This window comes from Talpa europaea (assembly GCF_964194135.1).
Source record: "Talpa europaea genome assembly, chromosome: 4".
Taxonomy (NCBI): Eukaryota; Metazoa; Chordata; class Mammalia; order Eulipotyphla; family Talpidae; genus Talpa; species Talpa europaea.
In genome coordinates this window covers 70773795-70792451 of record NC_140070.1, presented here as the reverse complement: position 1 = coordinate 70792451, position 18657 = coordinate 70773795, and the positions used below count along the sequence as shown (strand labels likewise).

The 18657-nt window shown below is 39.4% G+C and overlaps 1 protein-coding gene across 1 annotated transcript in view; it reads left to right on the top strand.

The window, feature by feature from the left end:
* Positions 1 to 1325: 1325 nt before the first annotated feature.
* LRRC34 (leucine rich repeat containing 34) overlaps positions 1326 to 18657 on the top strand; it is a gene marked incomplete at its 5' end in the record, with an annotated part of 31174 nt that continues 13842 nt past the window's right edge. Inside the window, 9 exons of the mRNA XM_084232628.1 lie at positions 1326 to 1607; positions 1662 to 1757; positions 2463 to 2541; positions 8024 to 8147; positions 8646 to 8761; positions 8864 to 8928; positions 10722 to 10805; positions 12869 to 12997; positions 17721 to 17816. Of these exons, the coding sequence (XP_084088754.1) occupies positions 1326 to 1607; positions 1662 to 1757; positions 2463 to 2541; positions 8024 to 8147; positions 8646 to 8761; positions 8864 to 8928; positions 10722 to 10805; positions 12869 to 12997; positions 17721 to 17816 (1071 nt within the window). The remainder of the gene's footprint in view (positions 1608 to 1661; positions 1758 to 2462; positions 2542 to 8023; positions 8148 to 8645; positions 8762 to 8863; positions 8929 to 10721; positions 10806 to 12868; positions 12998 to 17720; positions 17817 to 18657) is intronic.

The following is an 18657-nucleotide window of genomic DNA, read 5'->3' as shown; positions in this document are numbered from 1 at the left end:
TGTGCGAGAGGGTGAGAGGATTCACCAGAGCCAAAGCAGGGAACAAAACAGGCAGACCGACCGAAATACACTGCTGAGGGGAGCAGCAGGCGTGACAGGAGAGGTCTGCTGTGCCATGTGGGATTCTCACCAGCCGGCTGGGATCGAACCAGCACTGCAGAGGCTGCGAACAGCTTCACAGCGCGGCGCTCAGGGGACTCCCAGATGGATGAAAATTTTTAACCCAACCTATCATTCTGTGCCTTTTGGCGAATTTCGGCCATTCACATTTAGGGTGATTATTAATACATAGGGGTCACTTACTGTGTTCTGTTTTATTATTATTATTTTTGATGGTTTTATCTTTCTCTTTCAATTTTTTCTATTCTTTGATTTGGATGACTTCCCTAGTGTTGCTATCTAATTCTTCATTTGTGTTTGCTTAGTGGTTACCACAGGAGTTATGCCTAACCTACCGTCTAAAAAATTCTTTATGACCAGGTGTCAACTTTCTATTATTTGATTATATATGCTTTCCAATATTTGCTTATATATGCTTCCTCCTCTTTAGTATTTTGTTGACTCATAATATTCTTGTTCATGCTTCTGATTTTCTTTATTCCTATTGACTATGCCACCTACCTGGCGCTGTTCCCAGCGCCCTGTCCCCCAACAGTTGTGGTTCTTAGAGGATGCGCAGGTTCCACTTGGCTCTGGCACTACTTGTCCCCCAATCATCTAGGCAGCCCCAAGTACCTGCGCTTCTCCAGGGTGCACCGCAAAGTCCTGTTCTCTGGCAGGCTCACTCGGACCAGTCAGGGTGTATCTCCTCCAAGAAGTATTCCCTGATTTCCCGCCCCTCCACAAGGCTGAGCTACACGCCTCCCTATCGCCGCCTTAGCTCCGCGTCCCGTCCGTGCAGGTATTCTCCGGCCCTCGGCTTGGGCCCAGCAGGGCTGGGCACACTTTGGGGGTAGGGGCTGTGTCACAATCGTCTTTGTAGACGGAGCCCCTAGCCAATCAGCAGCGCCTCCGAAGCCGCGCTAACTTCTCCCCGCGAAGGAGCAGGCGCCCTCCCTTTGCGTGCCTTTCATCCCGGGCGGGGTGACCGGGATCCACATGGGGCGACCAAGGATTCCGCACCGCACGGGGCAGGGGGTGGGGTTTGCTGCCGGCCGGGCCTTCACGCCCCAGCACTCGCGCCGCCCCCGGGAAGCCGGGCCCGAAGTGACGCAGTCCGTCCGCGCCCCCGCGCTGCGCGGTGCCTACGTCAGCAGCCGGGGCGGGGTTTGGGGGTGCGCGCGGTCGTCATAACAACGCCGCCGCCCAGGCTAGGGGTAAAGAGCATGCGGAGCACCCCTGAGGAAGCCGCCCGGCCCGAGTCCGGGGCCCCTTGTCCCGTCCCCTCTCCCGCCCCTGCTCTCTCCTCGACTGCGACCGGTGGTTGCGGTAAGAAACCGGGTGTCCTTCGGGGACGCCTGGTTCGGAGCAAACGCGCGAGCGGCGCCGGGGTCCCAGCTGTCGGGTCGCGCCCGCCGTCCTCGGAACAGCCGCCGGCCAGAGGCGGCGCGGCGGGGGGCGGCCCTGGGAACCGCGGCTGCAGCCTCAGCTTAGGGACGCCCCCAAAGGTGGGCTGGAGGGGACACCCAAGTTCCCCTGAAGGCCCGTCCTTCACGGGATAGAAAATCCTCGACCCTTTGCTCGGAGGGTCTCGGAGAAGGAGCCCGGGAGCGCTTCTGGACCTGCTCTTTGTGGCAGCTCCAGAGAGCGGGGTCCTGGTGAGCAAGTCTGGGGCTCCTGCTGACTTGCCGCCTCTGCGTGACTGACTTCTGCGCGCATGAATTCTCTCTAGCAAATGAAATACAGCCTGCCTGTCCCTGCTCTTTAATCTCGCCCCCCCCCCGAACCCCTGTTTTCCATTTGGGATGCTTGCTTTAAAGTATGTGCTTCTAGATAAGGAGCTGCACCAGAAGCGGGTCGTGTGTATTCCTCCCTGCACGCGCGACAGAGGCGGTTAGGGCTCCCGCCAGCCCGAGGGGGAGTTTAAGTGTCTTGTTCAGTCATACAAATGATTCTGGAGACGCACCCAAGTCTGACAATCCACCCTGGGATATTTTGTTCTCGAATAGGAGGGTATAGGGAACAGCCTCCAAAAGAGCCCTTTCTCTAAATATTTTTAAATGTTACTAGGTGGAAATTATTTGGAATCCAGGGGTTAGGTGTGGATGAAAATGAAATTTGGGTGAGGTTCTAAACACATTGTCCCGCATAGCTAGCGTTTACAATTTGAAGACTGATTTGTTATTTTTCTCTTATGTGACTACAGTAGGGAAATAAATATTTGCACCATAAAATCTTGGCTTACAGTAGTATTTAAGTGAATTTTAAATTCAGCAGAAAAACAAATAATTTTAAAATGATCAGTCCGTGGTAGTTACGGGACTATTCATGTAACTATTCTTATGTTTAACCTATACTCTAAGACTCCTTCATGTCTTCACAAAAACAGGAGCTGTAAGTCTGACATTTCTGCATTCCCAGATGTGATGCTGTCAGCTGAAGGTAGGCAGTGACTCAGATTCTCAGGGCAATCCTCACCTCTTTTTTTTTAAAGATTTATTTATTTATTTATACAAGAACCGGGGTGCAGGCCAGATGCGCGGGAGAGTGAGAGGATTCACCAGTGACAGAGCAGGGAGCAGAACAGGCAGACTGGCAAAATACACTGCTGGGGGGAGCAGCGGACGCGCCAGGAGAGGTCTGCCAGGCCATGTGGGACCCTGGATGGCCAGCCTGGGTAGAACCGGCGCTGTAGACGCTGCGGACAGCTTCACAGCCCGGCGCTCAACTGCCTGCGCCACCAGCAGAAGCCCCCTCACCTCTTTTCAACACAGAAAATGGTAGTAGCCAGAAAGAAGCCCAGAGCAGCCAACTTTCAACTTCTGTTTGAGATCTTGTCTTTGAGATCTACTTTCTGCTGTGTGTATTTCCCTGGATGCTAAATTGCATCTGGGGAATAGATTGCATTCCTATGGTCACAGCAATCTGGGAAATGGCTAATCTTACCCTCCATCCCCTCCAGAATCAATAATTTGAAGTCTGTGCACCTCTGCATTTTGTCTTCAGTATATAGATAGGGCTCTGTCTAACTTGATTTCATTCAATATTACTCAAACTTACTTGACAATAAATCCCATTCTGTTTAGAACATCTTTAATCATCTTGTAGATTAGCATTCTACAGAACACATGTGGCCTTTGTTATATTGAGGTATGTTGCAGCTATCCCCAGTTTTTTAAGCGTCTTTATGTTAAATCGATGTTGAATGTTAAACCCTTTCTCTACATCTACTGATATGATCGTATGATTTTTTCATCTTTTGTTGATGTGGTGAATTGCATTGATTCATTTTTGGGTATTCAGATAAGTAGTATCTTTATTTTTGATTGTCTCCAGGTATTTTTTAGTTTCTTTTTTGATTTTTTTCAAATCGAAATTTTTAGTTCTCAGTTTCCACATATTAGAGATTTCACCTGCTTTCTTTTTGTTGTTGATTTCTAGCTCGATACCACTGTGACCAGGGAAGATACTTGATACAATTTCAATCTTAATGAATTTCTTGTCAATGTGACTCAGTATGTGGTCTATCCTGGAGATGTTCCTTCCATGTGCCCTTAAGTGTACTCAGTTTTCTTGTGGTGCAGTGTACTATAAATGTTAAGCCTATGTGGTCTGATTCCTCATAAGACTATTGTTTTCTTGTTTATTTTTTGTGTAGCTGATCTGTTTGTAAAAATTGAATCCCCCTACTACTGTTATGTTGCCACCAATATCAGTTTTGATGTTGATAATAGTTGTCTTGGGTCTCCCTGGTGGTGTAGGCAGTTGGGCGCCTCACTGTGAAGCTGTCTGTAGCCTCTGCAGTGCAGGTTTGATCCTGACGGGCCAGCGAGGGTCCCACATGGCGCGGCAGACTTCTCCTGTCACGCCCGCTGCTCCCCTCAGCAGTGCATTTTGTCAGTCTGCCTGTTCTGTTCCCCACTCTCTCTCTGGTGAATCCTCTCACCCTCCCACGCATGTGGCCTGTACCCAGTTCTTGTATAAAAATAAATAAATCTTGGGCCTCCCCGGTGGCGTAGCGGTTAAGCACTGGGTTGCGAAGCTGCCCGCAGCCTCTGCAGCACCGGTTCGATCCCCAGCTGCTCCCCGGCCACTGGAGGAGGGTCCCACATGGCACGCAGACCTCTCCTGCCGCCCGCTGCTCCCCTCAGCAGTGTACTTCGGTCCTTCTGCCTGTTCTGTTCCCCGCTCTGGCTCTGGTGAACCCTCCCGCGCTTCTGACTGTACCCAGTGCTTGTATAAATAAATAAATAAATCTTTAAAAAAAATAAAAATAAATCTTTAAAAAAAATTTAAAAAATTAAAAAAAAGATAATAGTTGTCATATATTTTGCTGTTCTTTCACTTGGTGCATATATATGTCCATAATGTTATGTCTTAGTAATGTATTGATCCCATAATCATTATATAAAGTCCAACTCTGTCCCTTGTAGCTTTTGTTTAGCTAGAAGCCTGTTTTATGGCTGTCCCTGCCTTTTCTGGGGAAGAGGTGGGAGTTCTCTTTGCTTGTAGGATTGTTTTTCAGCCATTTACTTTGAGCCTGTGTTAATCTTTTGAGCTCAGATAAGTCTTCTGGAGACAGCAGACATTTGGGTTTGTTTGTTTGTTTGTTTGTTTGTTTGTTTGTTTTTTTCCTGATCTTACCAGATACTCTGCCTCTGGGTTGTTGAATTCAATCCAGTTACATTTAGGGTGAAAATTGATATATGAGGCTTTGCTACTACCATTTTGTCTCTAGATTTCTGGTTCTATCTATTTCCTGTTTCAGTTTTTGTGGTTGTTGATTTTCTCTTTAAATTAAATAGAAGAGTACTTTTCAACATTTCTTATGGGGAGGCCTTGTGTTGACAAACTACTTCAACTTCTCTTTGTCTGGTAAGCCTTTATTTCTCCCTCATATCTGAAGGTGATTATTTTTTAAAGATTTATTTATTTATACAAGAACTGGGGTATAGGCTAGAGGTGTGGGAGGGTGAGAGAATTCACCAGAGACAGAGTGGGGAGCAGAACAGGCAGACAACTGAAAACGCTGCTGAGGGGAGCAGTGAGCAAGACAGGAGAGGTCTGTCACCGCATGTGGGAATCTCCCTGGCAGCCAGGAATGGAACTCGCACAGCGGAGGCTGTGGACAGCTCCACAGCGCTGTCCTCAACCCGCTGCACCAATGGGGAGGCCCCTGAAGGTGATTCTTATAGACTATAGTATTCTTGGCTAACAGACAATTTTTGCCTTTAATTTTTTCAGGATGTTATTCCATTCTGCCCTTGCCCATAGAGTTTTCTCATAGGTGTCTGACATAAACCTATTAGGAATACCTTTATTGGTAACCTATTTTTTTCCATATCCGTTTTCAATATTCTTTCTTGGTCTCAAACTCTTGGAAGTTTCATGACTATGTATCTTGGTGTGGGTCTCATTACCCTAAGCTAACCATCTGTTCTTTCTTTTTGCTTTATGGACTTGTATATTTAGTTCCTTCCCCAGGTTAGGAAAGTTTATCTTTATTATTTCTTTGAATAGGTTCTCTGTTTACTTCTTGCTTTCTTCCCCATTCTGGAATACCCATTATCCTTATGTTCCCTTTCCAATGGAGTCTGATAATTCTCAAGATATTTCTTCTTTTTTTAAACTTGATAGTTCTCTTTCTTCTTGATTCATTTGTGCATTATTATTTTCACATAGCAGCTGTAAGATTTGATCCTCAATTTGGTATAATCTGCTTTTATAGTTTTTGCAGAATTTATCTCCTCTACTAGTCTTTTTACATCTTTTATTTTCTTTAAATCCTCAATTTGTATTTTTTTTGGTTAGTTGTATTTCTAAGGACTTTCATTTGTTTTTCTGAGTTTTGTTGTATCTCTCTGCTTAGCTTTTTAGAGTTCTTTTTTTATTGCTTTGACTTGTTTTTCTTCACTTTCACCCATTTCTTTGAATTTCTTTATCATGGTGATTTTTCACTCACTCTATTTAGGAAGATAAAATCTTACAAATTATGTGGTTGAATTATGGGAGTTGTCCTCTACATGTGGTGTCATATTCCCTTCAGGTCTAAAGTTGCCATGTGGTGTGATTTTTGGTTGGCTCATCTTGCTGTTTTAGATCTCAGCGACTTGAACTACTATCACTTTCCAAAAGTTGGCATTCTGATTTTTATGTAATTTTAGGTATGACACCTAATCTTGCAGCTACTGAGTTGGTGTGAGGGAGGAGTTTGGAGGGGCCAAACCACTGGTCTGAATGGGTAGAGGCAGGCTCTTGTTTGTGGCACTGATGATAGCCCTCCCCTCTGGGATTCCAGACCCAAGATACTACTGTCTTTATGTGTTCTTAGTATCAGTTCCAAAGGTTGGGGGTGGGAGAGTCCAGCACACTGTCATTGTTCCTTTCACTGGGGACCTAGTCTGCTGGGCACATCCTAGCTCCTTTGTATGCATTTCCCCTCAGTCTTCACTATATGCTTCCATGTGTTAGGTTCTCACATCACTGGGGCCACTAGCTGAGTGGTGCCATAGTTTGTACGGCAGCCTCCTACCCTGGACTACAGCCTCCAAGTGTCTCTTTCCAACCATTTCTTGTTTACTGAAGCATGAGTGTATTCTGTGTCCTTTCTGGTGCAGTCTGCCTGGTCTCTACTGTCCAAGAGGTATTCCAGTTTTTTTCCCAAGCCAGTGGGTGCAGTACTGCACGGGTTAATCTAGATAACCCTCTGAGGAGCTACGCAAGGGACTTCCTCTGAAGCCATCTTGCATCCTCTCTACCACACAGATCTTTTTGAGTTAGTTTTTTTATTTCCTCCAGGAAATAACACAAGTGGAATTGCTGTATCATATTTTTTTTTTGATATTGAAGTTTCCAAATGGTTTAAAATTAAGTCTTAAATTTATGTCTTAAATTTAACTTAAAGCTTATTTTAAAAGACTGTAAAGGAAGTTCATTTTCATTTTTAGTATAATTTTCCTCATCTTAAATCTTGCTTTGCAAATTCATTTTGCAATCTGTTTATTTTATATGTTATGGAAATCACTCAGCAAAGTGCATATCTGAAATGGAGAGAATTAGAGAAGCTGACTCTTAAGACGCCAGACTAGTTGAGTAAATCTCCCAGTACAGAAAACAAACACAGACAGTGGTGTGTGATAGTAAGAAAAGTAACAGCTTAGCTTTCATTCCCACCTTCCCCAAAGGACTGGGCCTCACAAAGATGTTTTGAAGTCATGTTAAAAACAGTAAGACCATTAAGGAAAGCTGCTAGTATAGTAGAGGAAGATCTCAACTCCTGCTTTGTTTCTGTCCTCTCCATTAAGGACTGACAACAAAAAAGTCTAGTTTAGAAAGAGGAAATGGAAGACCAGACGAGGTGAAGAGATTCTGTGAGACAGATCTCAGTTTGGCATTAGGAAGGACCAACAGAGCTATAGTCACAGTTGCTAAGAACTTGGGTGGTACAGAGGGCTCCCAAGAAGCCTATGGGACTTGGTGGTCTTTCACATTCCTTTTGAGATTGTCACTCTAACCCAGAGTGGTATTGTAGAAAGAGGTTTTAGTGTCAATTTGATTCTGTACTCTTAACATTGTTAGATGCATGGACAAAATATTAATTTTCTGTGGACATCATTTTCATCAGTCACCAGGCCTGTGACATATTAGAGGTTAGTTCTTCTTTTATGTCACAAGTGAGTGTCTATACACTCTCACTGGGATCTTCTGTGGCCTTAGTTTCCAAACAGGAGTTTTATTCTCTTGTATTCCTCACTTCTATTTTTCTTCTTTCTCTAGCCTTGATTGTTTTGTTTTCTTCACCGCACTGACTGTATGTGTGTACACACTTACTCATATCTTTGAAAGAAGTGTAACTTTCTTTTGAAAAAGGAAATCTCCTGGAATAATTGGTACATGATTAAGGGTATTGCTTTTATTTTTTCAGAAGATCCCACACCTATGGGCAGTCTCCAAGGATTTTATTCTAATAAATGTATAGAATTGTCTCAGAAAACCAACCCTTACATATTGCGTATACTCCAAGAAGTGGATGAAGAAATTGAAAAAGGGTAAGGAAGACAAAAATTTGATTGCATCAGTAATATTCACCAATACTTGTTTGTGTGAAAATCCTGGAATGCTGAGTGATTTTAATTTGAAAATGCCTGTTTAAATGAACATATCTGGATCAGAGAAGTAGATAAGTAACACTGTTAGCAGATATTACTTTTGGAAAAAGCATAGTAACACTTCTTTTGCTCTCCAGATTTATCCTTAATTCCTATGAGATGGGTTTATTTGTGCAAATCATTGAAATCATTGTCATTATCTTTTAAGTGAGGATACTTTATTTTTTGTGTGTGAGAAATAGTATATATTATGCACTTTGCAAAATCTATGAAATATTCAGTAGTTTTAATTTATCTGCTATAAATATATTGGGGTACATCCTTGCTTTCAGTGAATGCAATCCATGATGTTACTATTTACACTTGAATAAATAAAACATTTTTGTTTTACTGCATTTCTTTGTATTTCAGGATTTTTTTTTTTTTTTATCTTAACAGACTGGAAGGAATCACATTAAACATTGCTGGTAATAATCGCTTAATACCAGTAGAAAGAGTAACAGGTGAAGATTTTTGGGTTCTTTCTAGAATTTTAAAGAACCCACGTATTACTGGTATGGCTCCTTTAGAATGATTATCTCCTGCCTTTTTTCTTCCTGATTTTAAGTATTCAGTATAAGCAAAAATATCAGTTTCTATTCCTCTGTGTTCTTCAGGTTTGGATGCTAGATATAATGTGATAAGTGATGTTGGCGCTTACTATGCTGCAAAACTGCTTCAGGTATTTTACTGCAAAATGTTCTCAAGTTTTTTCTTTCCCTTTCCAGGAGCTTGTTAAGAAACAGTCCTTTCTTTGGATTATGCAGGGTTTGAGCATCCAAGTCCTGCTAAGCTAACCCTTTATTGCAGACTACTTTGGAGACACCCAATCTAAACATGATGCATTGTGGTTGTATTTTATAACCTGGTAGTGTGTTCTATCAGTTAGAGTAGGTATAATCAAAGAAAAACTCTTTATTTTTTAATCTCAAGAGATTGACAAATACGTGTTTATTTTCAATTAAAATATTTAGAGCAGTATATAATTTTTATTTCTCCCTTAAGCTGTTTTTTAAATGTTCTAACTATTGATACATGTCCCAAATCTGCTAAAAGTACTTCTGATGAGTTAAAATGCTCTTAAAATCGCTATATCCATGAAATAGCATCAGGACAACATCTGGACAACATCAGGACAAAGTGAAAATTTAAAAAATATGAAGTAACCAAGTTATTCTTAGCTATCACAAATAGATGTGCTGCAAAAATCATCATCATTGAATTATTCTTAGTTCTGTGTACAATGAAACTACTTAATCTAATGGCAAGCAGGCAAAATACTCCTTACTCTGGGCTATATTTATAACACTTGAAATACACAGAAACCCATTTGTGTAGATGATCTCAGTAGAGCTGGTACCTAGATTTCCTAAGTTATCTTTTTGCAATGATTTTTTGTACCTTTTGTTTTACACTGGTTAGATAAAGCACATCCATACTTTGAATTATCGGTCAAAACTAAATGTAGTATTTTTCTCTCATTTGTATTAAAATTATTTATGTTTAATGAAAGTGGCAATTTCCTCCCCCCCCTTAATTGTAGTGTCTTTTGCTTACATCAAATTATAAAAACTAAATGCTGGCCTCTGCCCTCAGTCCTTGACTCCTGCAACCTTTGTCATTCTTATGTGGTAAGAACATTAAGGGCATATTTTGTACTCTTGAGGTGGCTTTGATTGGGCTCCTGAATGTGAGGTGATCACCAGAAAGGCCAAGTCATAATTAGAAGCTTGGAATTTTCATCCATCCCATCCCCTCTGCCTTGCCCCAAAGAGGGTGAAAGGACTGGAAACTGCTGTTAATAACTGACAATGCCTAAGTAAGCAAATCTCCATGAAAATCCTAAAAGAACAGAGTTCAGAGAACTTCCAGACTGAATATATCAACATCTGGAGACAGAGCTCTTAACACCTGGGACCCTCCCAGATCTTGCCCTATGTGTCTTCATTTGGCTCTTCATCTGTGTCCTTTATCAATATCATTTAATAAATTTGTAAACATAAATGTTCCCCTGAGTTCTTTGAGCCACTCTAACAATTTAATCAAACCTGGGGAGAAGGTTGTGGGGACCTCTGTTTTATAGCCTTTTGGTCAGAAGCACAGGTGATAGGCTGAGCCTACAACTAGCATCTAAGTAGGGTGGGAATACCTTGTGGGGCTGAGCCTGTAATCTATGTGATCTGACACAGTCTCCAGGTACATAGTGTTGGATTTGAGTTAAATTAGGGCACCCAACTGGTGTAGCAGAGAATTGCTTGGTGGTACTAGAAGTGTGAGAGTGGAAGTAGTGTAAGTGTAAAGAAGAAACATAGGAGTAGGATTTTTTTCCCCACAACAGCTGAACTTTAAGGTTTTCCAGGTTGTAAAGATTTTTTTTTCTGAAGGCGAACACTTTTGCTTAACTAAAGCAACTCAAATATATATACTTTTGATTGATTTCTAATAATACATGTTTAATAACTTCTCTTCCTATAGAAACAAGTTAATCTCACTTATTTAAACCTTATGTTTAATGATATTGGACCTGAAGGTGGAGAATTGATTGCTAAAGCACTACATGTAAGCATTTATATACCTCAAACTAACAATGGGAATTTTGACTTCTGAGAGAGCAAACGGAATCAAATGTTAATGTGAACTTATGTTACTTTCAGTAAATGGGAATGCATATTTTACTGCACCTTAATTTATTAAAATGTAGACATGAGCACTTTTGAGCTTTTATTTTTTTATAATGTAAATAATTTATCTATTTTTTATTAATTTTTTATTTTTTTACATTATTTTTCATTTTTAAACAATATTTGCTTCCCACCACCCCCTCAGGTGTAGTCCCCATAGAGTTTCCTTTACCAATGCACCCGTGCACCATCACCTCAGTCCCCTGTGCTCCTCCTTCTGTTCCTCTGACCCCTCTCCCTCTTCCTCCCCTGCAGTATGTCTCTGATTATAATTGTCTGGTTTTGCTTTGTTGTGTTTTGTACTGCTATTATTTTTTTACACTAATTCTTATTGGATTCCCCTATATTCCTCTGCTATAAGTGAAACAATCCAATATTTTTCTTTTTCTTTCTGACTTATTTCACTGAGCATAATTCTTTCACATTGCTGTGAATGGCATGAGTTTATTTTTTTTTTTGATTGCTGAATAATATTCAATTGTGTGTATATACCGCATCTTCTTGATCCAGTCATCTATTTTTGGGCATTTGGGTTGTTTCCAGGTTTTACCTATTGTAAATAGCGCAATAAACATTGGAGTATAGGTATTTTTGAATCAATGTTTTTGTGTCCTTTGGGTAGATCTCCAGGAGTGGTGGTAGCTCCATTTTTAGTAGACTGAGGAACCTTCAGACAGCTTTCCATAGTGGTTGGACCAGTTTGCACTCCCACCAGCAATGTAGGAGAGTTCCTTTTTCACCACATCTTCGCCAACATTTGTTGTTGCTTGTTTTTTTGATATGTGCCATTCTTACTGGTGTGAGGTGGTATCTCAATGTGGTTTTGATTTGCATTTCCATGATTATAAAGGATGTTGAACATTTTTTCATATACCTGTTGGCCACTTGCATTTCCTCTTTGGAGAAATGTCTGTTAAGTTCTTCTGCCCGTTTCTTGACTGGATTGTTAATTTTGTTTTTGTTGAGTCGTGTGAGTTCTTTGTATGTTTTTGTGATCAGTCCCTTATTAGTTGAATGGAGTGCAAAGATTTTTTTCCCAATCCATGGAGTGTCTCTCTGTTTTGGTTAATGTCTCTTTTGCTGTACAGAAGCTTTTCAGTTGAATGTAATCCCAGGTATTTATCTTTGCCTTGACTGTCTTTGCTCTGGGTGATGAGTCTTTACAGATGTTATTGCGATGTATGTCTTGTAGTGTTTTACCTATATTTTCTTCTATATATTTTATGGTTTCAGGTTTTATGTCCTGTTCTCTTATCCATTTTGAGTTGATTTTTGTGCACAGTGATAGGTAGTGTTCTAGTTTCATTTTTTTGCATGTGGTGGTCCAGTTTTCCCAGCACCATTTATTGAACAAACTGTCCATGTTCCATTGCATGCTCCTTGCTCCTTTGTCAAAGATCAGTTGTCCATATAAGTGTGGCTTTATTTCTGGGCTCTCTATTCGGTTCCATTGGTCTGTGTGTCTGTTTTTGTTCCAATATCAAACTTTTAATTATTATGGCTTTGTAGTATAGCTTGGAAGTATGATACCAACTTTCTCCTATATTTTCATCAGTAGGGCTTTGGCTATTCATGGTTTTTTGTGGTTTCATACAAATTTCGTCAGTATTTGTTCTATTACTTTCAAGAATGTCATTGAAATTTTTAGTGCTCTCCACTTCTCCCGCTCTGTCTTAATTTCTCTGATTTTCTCAGAATATAATTTTCTTTGCAATGAAAGGGAACTTTATTGAGTTGTGCTTCATTTACTGATCATTGACTGGACATCTGTTTTCTGACCATCTTATATTAAACCTTTAAAGATTTTTACCTATTACGGAAAATTGAATGTTACCTTTAAGGAATATATCCTATCTTGGTTAAACATGGTAATATGCTCTCTTAACTCAGATGATCTAAAGAGGATTCTGTGGATTAATAACTTATTTCCTGACTTTTCAGAAGAATAAAACTCTGAAATATCTAAGAATGACTGGAAACAAGATTGAAAATAATGGTGGAATGTTTTTTGCTTCTATGCTACAAATTAATTCATCTTTAGAGAAATTGGATCTGGGTGACTGTGATCTGGTGAGTATATTAGTTATTAGACAATCACCCACATATGGGATCTTCCTCCCTGGAAACCATCATAGAGAATTATGTAAGAGAATAGCTAATGGCAGTCTTAGAATGACCAAGATTGTTACTAATGCCTAATTAATATCAGAGATAAAGATTTTTTCCCTCTAAACACAATGCTATTAATAAAATCTAACTGAATAATACTATACAATACCTTCTGTTTATAAACACACTCCCAACTTTCATCCATAACACTTTTTAACCTGAATGGGATTTTTAAAGAAAAAGATGGTGTTCATTTTAAACAACACTTCATTATGTAATGAAATATTTTATTTTTGAAAAAAAATTCACATTGAATAGTTACGCTGTAACAAAAAACTAAAGTTGATGCTGAAAGCTGCTCTGAGTTCAAGAAAAGAAAAAATAATGAAACTGGGAGGGGGAAGAAATCTATAAAGGAAAACTGATTAAGCTAACATCAGACTTCTCTGAAGAAACACTATGGGCAAAAAGAGAATATTAAAGAGAGAGAGAGAGAGAGAATATTAGAAAATTAAAACCAAAAACAAGTCCAAGACAAAAAATGCCAGCCAAGAATACTTTATCCTGCAAAGCTTTTCTTCTCTTATGAGGAAAAAATAAGAACCTTCTCAGACAAGCAAAATCTTTAAAAACTCACTACTACTAAACCCCCACTCCAAGAAATATTACAAAAGGCCTTAGGTTCTAAACCAATAGAGAAATGAACACAAAGCACTGAACAAGAAATAAATTGACTAGAACCACAAAACAGTGAACAAAATGGCAGTAGTAGACTTCCATGAATTAATAACCACCCTAAAAATTAATGGACTAAACTCATCAATAAAAAAGACACCAAGTAGCAGGTTGGATTAGAAAACAGAACCTTATCTTCTGCTGCCTCCAGGAGGAATATCTAAATTCCAAAGATAATCATAGATCGAAAGTAAAGGGTTGGAAAACAATTCTACAAGCAAATGGCACCCAAAAGAAGGCCAGGACAGTCATACTTAGATAGAATAGACTTCCAACTTAAAAAAGTGACAAGAGCCATAGATGGACACTCTATAATGATGAAGGGAACAATACACCAGAAAGACATCAAAATGTACTCACCAAATGAGGAAGCACCCTTTATCTAATATGTAATTACTATCATCTCTGAAAACAGACATTGGAGAAAATACACTTGTGGTAGGAAAGTTCAACACCCCACTCAATGGACAGATCAATCTAATATCCTCTAATCCAGCCTGCTACTCGGTGCATATCAAAGAAGAAATCAACCACAAATAGAGAGCAAGGAGATCCACTATTTTGTGGAGACTGAACAAAATGCAAATGGAAAGACTACTGGGTTAATGAGGAAATCAAAGAAGAAATAAAAATACCTTGAGTCAAATGATAATGAGGACACAACATGTGAGGACATATGGACACAGCAAAAGAAGTTTTAAGAGGAAAGTATAAAGTAATACAGGCCCTCATCAAAAACAAAGAACCCAAAGAAAAAAACCTAGTCTTCCACCTTGAGAAACTAGAAAAAAACAAAAACAAAAACAAAAACAAACACCAGTAGAAGAAAAGAAAAAGTAAAAGTTAAAACCAAAATAAATGAAATAGAAATAAGAAACAACAGCCCAAAAGATCAAGGAAACCAAAAGCTGGTTCTTTGAAAAAAATAAACAAAATAGACAAACCTCCAGTGAGGCTCACAAAGAAAAAGAGGGAGAAAACTCAAATAAATAGGACCGTATATGAAAGAGAAATTACAAAAGACACAGGAGAAATATAGAGGATAATTAGAACATATTATGAACATTTATATGCAAACAAGTTCAACAATCTAAATGACATGACTGTGACAAATTCTTAGAATTATACATCACCCAAGGCTGAATAAAGAAGAAATAGAAAACTTAACAAATCAGTTTCATGCAGTGAAATTGAAACCGTAACCAAAAAACTCCCAAAAAATAAAAGCCTAGGACCAGATGGTTTCAAAGATGATCTAATGCCTATCCTGCAAAAACTTTGAAAATGGGGGAAAAGGGAACACTACCCAATACATTTTTTTTTAATTTATTTTATTTATACAAGAGCTGGGATACATGCCAGATGCACAGGAGGATGAGAGGATTCACCAGAGACAGAGGGGGGAACAGAACAGACAGACTGACTGAAATACACTGCTGAGGGGAGCAGCAGGCGAAATAGGAGAGGTCTGCTCATCATTTGGGTTGCTCCGAGGCCGGTGGGGATCAAACTGGCACTGTAGAGGCTGCGGACAGCTTCACAGCGCTGCGCTCAACCACCTGCGCCACCGGGGAGGCCCCCCAAATACATTTTATAAGGCCAACATCACACTAATAGCAAAATCAAACAATAATAACAACACACAAAAAGAAAACTACAGATCACCTTCCCTAATAAACATGGATGCTAAAATCCTCAGTACAGTCTTAGCAAACTGAATTCAACAATGCATCAAAAGGATTATATGCCAAGACCAAGTGGGATTTATTCTAGGGAAACATGGATGGTTCAACATCCACAAATCAATTAACATAATTCACCACAATGATGAAAACTAAAAACCATATGATCATATCAATAGATGCTGAGAAAGCATTTGATAAAGTTCAACATCCATTTATGATGAAAACTCTTGAAAAACTTGGGATAAAAGGAACATACATTAACATAACAAAGGCCCTCTTTGACCAACCCACAGCTGATATTCTCAATGGTGAAAAATTGAAAGCTTTTCCAATAAACTCTGGAACAAGACAAGGATGTCCACTTTCACCACAGCTTTTTAATTTAATACTGGAAGTCCTAGCTAAAGCAATTAGGCAAGAGAAAAATATAAAAGAAATCCAGATTGGGAAAGAAGTAAAACTATCTTTATTTGCAGATGATATGATAATATACATAGAAAACCCTAAAAAAAAATCACAACAAAACAACCCAATCAAAAAAATGGGCAAAAGAGCTAAAAAGACACTTCACCAAAAAAGAAATGCAAATGGCCTACAGGCATATGAAACAAATAATGTTCAGCATCACATTATTAGAGAAAAGTAAGTCAAAACCACAATGAGATACCACCTCACACCAGGGAAAAGGACCCATAAAAAAAAAAAAATAGAATAAATGCTGGCGAGGATGTGGCAAAAAAGGAACACTTTATACTGCTGATGGGAGAACTATGGGGACTACACCTGAGGGGAGAAATCAAATCTGTCCAAAAATGAGCAATGATATAATAAATTTAAAAAAAAAATTTTAAAAAGTCACTTGAAATCATCTACCAAAAATAAAAAAAATAAATAGAAGCTCTCTGCGACTGCATCTGTGAGATAGTGAGAAGTGTATGCTTTATGCATTTCTCAAATTCCAGGCTTCCTTTTCTCAAGCATGCATTCAAACCTTGAGGGCTATTGTTCAGAACCTGTTGTACAGTTTCAGAATTATGGAAAGTCACTGGGATATGCAAACAATGGATGAACCAGGAGGCTATTGGGGGCAATAGGTTCTGAAGCTTAAAAAGACAGTAGATGCAGCCAGTATGGTTCTGGGTAAACATTTATTGTCATATTCATTTTTATAGATTGCTTTTTATTAATTTCAAGAGATTATGCTTTTCCATCTATGGAAGTTTTAAATAAATACATTGTATTTTAAAATAAAGAAGTGAAAAGTGAGTTGATTTAATGTAGAAAGTATTAACAGTAACACTTACTGTTAGTGCAGTAAAGCAAAAATCCTGAGGAAGGTACACGAGTAATAAAATAATGAGTCTGGCAGGTTTAAGAACTCAAAAGTGAAAGTGAAAATGGAGAAATTCACAGCAATGTGGTGTGGATTATGGGTGTGGATCTTGGACCAGTGGAAGGGGGACTGTGTTGTAAATGAAGTAGCAGAAAGCATGGAAAGGTTTTAACTTGAGGAGTGACATGATGTGATGGGTACTTTTAAAAGGTTACAGGTTTCTCTGTAGGGAATTGGCGGGTGGCAGAGGAAACCACTACAATAGCCAGGTGGACAATGAAGATTGGGGGTGTGGTGGTGGCCATAGAGAGGAACTAATTTGAGGCAAAAATCTATGACTTACTGGTCAACTTGATGAAGACAGGTAAGAAGAATGACAGAGGAGAGACCCACAAATAGCTGACTATGTGTGGTGGTGTCCATCACAGAGATGCAGAAGGTTAGGCCCTTCCAAGGTGAAGATGGAGGCCTGTAAAATATCTGAAAATTGCATTATTTACCTTTCCCACCACACACATACTTAAAGTACTAGTATGAATATGAAAGAATGTTTACATAAATACACGTGTTCAAATAGCGTAGAGCCTTAGCTGGGATCCACATGTGTATCTCTATATCTGAAGTCTGCGTGATACAGAGAACTAGAAGGCTGGAAACCCTGGAGGCAGATATCCTAGGAAATGGATACTGATGAATTTAAGAAATTCCCCAGGTGTGTTGTATACAGATTTTAGGACAGGGAGAAAAGAAGACAATAACAATTCATTTCTGAATTTAATCAACTTATAATTCAGAGAGTAGGAAATGCTTACATTTTAAAAACACCATTTTATCAGAATCCAGATTACTGACTTTGAAATATTTTTTAGGGAGAGTAATAAATGTACATAGTTTATTAATGAAGTTTATTAATGAAGTTACCTGTTTTTAGGGAATGCAAAGTGTGATAGCATTTGCTACTGTACTAACCCAAAACCAAGCTATTATGGGAATAAACCTAAACCGGCCTATACTGTACGGTGAGCAGGTATGTATCCAAAGCGGTAGCAGTTAATATTACATGTGAATAAAATGAAGGTACTACGAAGCTTACGTCAAGGTTCATGAATGCTTTTTATTTTTTAGAATTGTACTAATATTTACAAAGAAAAGCTTTTGTAAGGAAAATTATTCTTGACAGGACTTCCATAACTAAATAAATTAGATATTGCTTATTTAAACTGTAAGCATGCCATCTGTTTTTCTCGGGAACTCAAATTCTCAGTGAATAAATGTGTGAGGAACAAGTAAAGATGAAAGCATAAATGATTGAGGTTGTAAAAGGTGGTTTATAAAAACCCCGTGTGAAATGTTTTCTTTTGGGGTTTTTTTTCATTTCTTATATTGATATGACTGAACCTTTACATCTTGAAATTATGAGTAATAATGTTCATTACCATGAAGAAAGAGGATTAACAAAATAAAAAGCTGTTAAATGTTGGAGTTCAGGGCCTCCCCTAGTGGCGCAGGTGGTTGAGGGCAGCGCTGTGAAGCTGTCCACAGCCTCTGCAGCGCCGGTTCGATCCCGGCTGGCCAGTGAGGGTCCCACATGGTGCGGCAGACCTCTCCTGTCGCGTCTGCTGCTCCCCTCAGCAGTGTATTTCGTCACTGCCTGTTCTGTTCCCCGCTCTGTCTCTGGTGAGTCCTCTCACCCTCCTGCGCATCTGGACTGTACTCTGGTTCTTGTATAAATAAATAAATCTTTAAAAAAAAAATTCTTTAAAAAAAAATGTTGGCGTTCACCTTTGATTGCTCATTAGCATTATCCGTAGAGTTTGGAAAGTTACCAGTGCCAGGTGCCACTCTTAGAAAATTAAATCACAAACTCA